General features: G+C 37.0%; 1 protein-coding gene across 1 annotated transcript; it reads left to right on the forward strand.

The window, feature by feature from the left end:
* The first annotated feature begins 798 nt into the window (after nt 1–798).
* On the forward strand, nt 799–1,185 carry LOC145692127 (protein GVQW3-like). The gene has a single exon (XM_081767425.1). The coding sequence runs from the start codon at nt 799–801 to the stop codon at nt 1,183–1,185; it is 387 nt and encodes a 128-aa protein (XP_081623551.1).
* Nucleotides 1,186–5,855: the final 4,670 nt, after the last annotated feature.

Here is a 5,855-nt window from a genome sequence, read left to right on the forward strand (position 1 = left end):
CTGTATATCTCAAATATAATGTTATGCTTAATTATATTAGTTTTCCCATACTGAAATTTAACAAAGTAGTTTCTTGAACAATGGATTATACAAAAAGAAGGTTTAATAAAACACTGTTTTAGCTTATAAACGACAAGTTTTATGTTTGCTCAAGTGTACGTTTACGATCCTTCATAACAAAGACATGTATTTTATCTTCTATGTGATTCTGAAGTGTTTATACTGTGTTAAACCTTGTAGTTAGCTTTCTGTGCAATGCTTAGGCGCACAAGGACGCACGGAAGAAGCGAGAAAGAAAAGATTTAGAGAAGATAAATAGAGAAACAGACAGAGAGGAGAAAATAATGTTTCTTAGAACCATATTAACAGCCACAAACGTACGTACTCCCCATGAGTAGGACGGTACTTCGTCATCTCCGGGTCGCACTCTGTATGTTCGGATCACTGTGTCACTCTAAGTCATTGAATCCATCTGAATCACTCCAGGTCAAGAGTCCGTCCGGATCAGACTGAGTCAAAAGGTCCATAGGATGACACAGAGATGGCGTTACTAGACTTTTTTCCATATGATTTTTATTTAGTACTAACCTTCAAACGATACGTGTATACATTTGACAACAATCTGACTATTGATCCGTGAGTTATAGCTTTTTGTGTGAAGCAACTTGTATTAGTGCAAAAAAATTGGACAAAAGTGAATTTCGAGTGTTAATAAAGCATTGCTTTTTGATGAAAATAACTACAGTGGAAACCAAACAATGGCTTTAATATTATCCGAACTCTGCTCCATCGAGACAAATGGTAGAGAAGTGGATTGCTGAATTTAAATGTGGTCGTACCAGCACAAACGATGCAGAGCGTAGTGGACGCCCAAATGAGGCTGTTATTCCAGAAAACATCCAAAAAATTCACAAATTGGTTATGAACGATCGCAACTTGAAGGTGCGCGAGCAAGCTGACGTTGTAAAGATATCAGATGGTAGTGTTTTTACCATTTTACACGAACATTTGGGTATGCGAAAGCTCTATGCAAAGTGGGTACCGCGTGAGCTCACAGTCGACCAAAAACAAGAACGAATCGATGCTTCAGAGGAGTGTTTGGCGCTGTTAAACTGCAATAAAAGGGAATTTTATCGTCGATATGTGACAATGGATGAAACATGGCTTCACTATTACACACCATAATCCAAAAGACAGTCAGCTGAGTGGACAGCAGTCGACGAACCGAATCCAAAGCGAGCAAAACCGCAACAGTCGGCCAGTAAGGTGATGGCGTCTGTATTTTGGGATGCGAACGGAATAATATTCATCGACTATCTCCAAAAAGGAACCACCATCAACAGCGACTATTACTGTGCACTTTTGGATCTATTGAAGGCTGAAATAGCAAAGAAACGGCCACATTTGCAAAAGAAAAAATGTGTTGTTTCACCAAGACAATGCACTGTGTGACAGATCGATGAAAACGATGGCAAAATTGAATGAATTGGGCTTCGAATTGCTTATCCACACACCATATTCTCCAGATTTAGCTCCCATGTTTCACCAATACAATGCACTGTGTCACACATCGATGAAAACGATGGCAAAATTGAATGAATTGGGCTTCGAATTGCTTACCCACACACCATATTCTCCAGATTTAGCTCCCAGCGACTTTTTCCTGTTTTCAGATCTCAAGAGAATGCTTGCTGGAAAGAAATTTAAGTCCAATGATGAAGTCATCGCTGAAACTGAGGCCTATTTGACGAGAAAGAGAAATAGTACTATAAAAGTGGTATCGAAAAGTTGGAAAATCGCTATACTCGTTGTATCGCCCTCGAAGGCAACTATGTTGAATAATGAAATCGAGTTTTGTCAAAATTGTGTTTTTTTCTTACCTATCCTACGGACTTATTGAATGACCTGTTAATATACAAGAAAGAATTCTAAATATTACAATATTCTGGTACACAACGAGACTGTATTTATTACAATACAGTGAAACCAGATTAACATTGAAAGTGTATCTTCTTGTGTTGGACTGTCTGCAACCACCTTCCTGCTAGTTCCTCGATTCTACATTGTTACCAAGTCTTGTCTTTAGAGGCAAATAAGTCAATCACTACTGTTTTCATCTCCTGCTGGTTGGTGAAGTATAGTGATTTCAGGAAATGTGTCATGGAGCGAGACAGGTAGCAATCCGAAGGAGTAAGATTAGGACTATATGCCGGGAGTAACTAATGCCAGATGTCTCACGACTGTGCGTACACCTGAGATTTGATCTGTCGTAAACTTTCGGTACACCTTATTCACAACTGCTGACAGGAGGTCGTCCTGTAATCGTTTATGTTCGGCCGTTCCTGTTGCTCGAAAACGTCTGAGTGTTCTGTGTATCATTTTGGTAATTTTCCTTCCCTCGCAAAGTATGCGACAGTGTTTCTTTGGTTATAATAACTCACATTCATGTAATACTGCACTACCCTCTTCGCAAGTCCGCATTTGACGCGCATTTCATGTCCTTGTTTGCATCTCAGTGACTGCCACGTATTTCCTCCATTCTCGCTCCCTGACTGCATTATAGTCATTGCAACCGATAGATGTCAAGCGGACAGAATGTGTCAAAGTATCCTCTATTCCTCAGACATACCTTACTTAGATCTAATGACGCATAAATAATCTCATATATAACAAAGATATATGTAATCACAGATCATACAAAACATTACCAAGATATTCTACTTGATGTGTTTTGTAATAAAAATTAGACTCTCAAAAAAGCTGATACAAATATAAACATATAATTATATAGAATGTGGAGAACCTGCATACTGTTTGTATCCTCTTTTAATTAAATATTTCTCTTGTCCTAAACCGTTATTTATTACTGCAATGCATTGTCTCTTCAACTTACTATTTTTTAAATTGGATTCCACTAATAAGCACGCCAACCAGTGGGGAAAAATCCATTTCGTGGGATTTTTTGACATTATTTTTTTGAATAGTGACATTTTTTGTTGTATCTGCAGGCATTTTGCCACTTTCTTCTTTCCCTGCCATCTCTCAACTTGGACACAGGGGCAGATCCAGGACCGATTTCTGGGGGCGGGGGCGGTGGGTTGTCATACTGGTAGTTAGAGCTACTTTCAACAGCATCGAACTCCGGGATGGGTTTTATTTATATATATAAAATAAGAAAGTTTCCCCTTCTGGAGGGGCACTCGCCCCGATCCCCCCTGGATCCGCCACTGCTTTTACATCACAAGTGCTGTCCAGTTCATTTGCTTCTTCAATTGAATTCTTGCATATGACATTACTATTTTCTAGAATATGTCCTTGCACAGCCTGAATATTTTGAAACGCATAACAGAAATTTATGATGTGGTCCTGAAATATTTTCTGAATCCATTCATTCTTGGCAGATACAGTATTCAAGAACCGAAGAAAAAAAAATCCGAAATAACAACTCAATTACATCACTTCTTTCATTTCTTATATCTGGATCTCAGTGGCGTATTTAGGGGGTGCCTATCGGGCTCATGCCCCCACCCGAAATAAATTTGTTATATGAGAAACTTCATTAAATCTTGTCGGCACCAAAAAGGAAAAGTGCTTAATCTCGTGTTGTACATAGCCCATCCCCCCGAAACAAAATCCTAAATACGCCACTGCTGGATCTACATCCTGATTTTCTGAAATATTTTACAGTAGTGCTACCAAATGTCCTAGTTTATCATCATCATATCGGTTTAATAGCTTCTACTCTGGCACTCGAGAGAGTTTCTGACTGTGACTTCACTGATACACCAAGAGCAGTTTCTAGACTCTCCCATCGAAGAGCTGACAGCAATAGCACAGTACTGAAAAGTGCCACACCTCCTACCTCATGACTAACATCATGAACTCCAAGTAAATTAAGTGTGTGGTTATCAGAGTTAAGAAATTTAGCTTTAGAGTTAGTGCAGTATGTCTATGTTGCACTTTGTAGCCAGACATAACAGATGTATTGTCGTTATCCTTGTGATTGACAGTATTCGAAATGTAATTTATCCTCCTCGAATTGCTGCAGTGTTGTGCCTGCAGTAATTACTGTATCAGCTAATATTTGATTTTATGTACTTGAATTGAATTAATCCTACGAAAGACTCCTTCACAACTACAAGTTTTCCCTCAAAGTTTATACCTACATATCTAATGGTCTCCGACATTTTTTCATGGTGAGCAGCATCAGGACTTAAATCAAATATTATTCCATTGTGTTTCTCTCTCAATCTGATTCACAAGCTTTTCTTTAACTGTAAAAGCTAAAATTATAGAAGGAAAACGAGGAAGAGGAAGACGAAGAACTCAGCTAATTAATGATTTGAAAAATAGAAGAAAATATTGAGAAATAAATGAGAAAGCTGAAGATAGGGAAACGTAAAAGAAGCATTTCCAGACCCAAGCCTGGAGAAATAAGTCTCAAAAGGCAGAATACTGAATAAAAATAATAATAGAAGCTAAAAAAAAAGTGAATGAACTCAGTTTGTATTTCTAGTGAAGAGTACGTAGTTGATCTGAATTTGGATGCACTTGCAAAAGGTGGTTCTTTATGACTAAATTGAAGACTGCAATAAGTTTCAGAAGTTCTATAAAATTTTCAGCATTTTTGTGAGTCTCATTTCCTTTTTCTTTCTTTTTTTTTTTTTTTCAGTTTCAGTGGAATTTTCTTTGTGGCCTCTCTCAGGGCCAAATCTGTGAGTAAATATTTTATGCAACAGAAACTCTTTTAACTAACATTATCTGTCATTTCTCCTTCTCTTAAGCAATTTGATTTTGAAGTTGTGCATCTATTAAACCTTCTTTTTTTTTTTTTTATCAGCTTCCTTTCTTTTCCAAATTGTCATATACTCATGTCTTTTAAACTATCAAAATCATTTTCATTTTGCAGAGGAACAGTTACTGAGTACATCTTTTGATGTGAATGCAAACACAAAGGACAATATCTTGCGCGCTCTTCACAACGGAATACAATAACCAAGATCAACTCTTCGTACTTCTTTTTTCCTAATTGTTTCCTAAACCATGCTGAACACATAATTTTGTATGTTGTATCTACATATGAATCGTTGAGTTTGAGAACCGGTCATCTCCATGGAAGCTAAATTTGAGAGGAGAGACAAACAAAACTAAACTAGTCAATACCCATCTGATATATAGGACTGTTTTTATTTTTGGTACGTAAAAAAAAAAAAAAAAAAAAAAAGACAGTTCTACGTTCCGAAGTTGAAAACAGACCTATATGTTGGATACATATTTACTAATTTAGTTTTATTTATCACTCCTCTCAAATTAGCTTCCATAGAGATGACCGATTTGCGAACTTAACGATTCATATACAAACAACACTTACATTGGATATCCCGACGAATGAAATTGGAGGAGGCTAGATCAAAACATGTTTCTCCTAGAGATAAAACGAAGTACATTTCTCTTTATATACTATCCAAACTGAGCGCTCATCAGGTTTGCAACCAGGTGCTAGGACTAGGAGGGCCAGCTGCCCCTAAATTTTTGTTGACCCTTCAGATCAGAATGCGTTCTTTTGTGTTATACAAATACACAACTTATATATATATATGTAAAAGATTGTTTATTTTGAAATCATTTTAACTTTATTTTTTTTTTTTAAGAAAATACGAGATGAAGAAATGCAAAAGCTAGGAACGAATTATAGGAAGGTAAAGATATGAATAGAGTAGAGTAGAGTTAATTCTTGGCAGGAAATATCCTTGTTATAAAGTTCTGGGCCAGGGCTTTTGTTTAATTCTTGGCAGGAAATATCCTTGTTATAAAGTTCTGGGCCAGGGCTTTTGTCTTTTATCATATGAGTGCAG

This window comes from Thermobia domestica, chromosome 8, assembly GCF_964235325.1.
Source record: "Thermobia domestica chromosome 8, izTheDome1.hap1.1, whole genome shotgun sequence".
In the NCBI taxonomy this organism is placed as follows: Eukaryota; Metazoa; Arthropoda; class Insecta; order Zygentoma; family Lepismatidae; genus Thermobia; species Thermobia domestica.

Excerpts from the sequence above, each read along its gene's own strand:
- LOC145692127 (XM_081767425.1), top strand. The coding sequence starts at position 799 with ATGGTAGAGAAGTGGATTGCTGAATTTAAATGTGGTCGTACCAGCACA.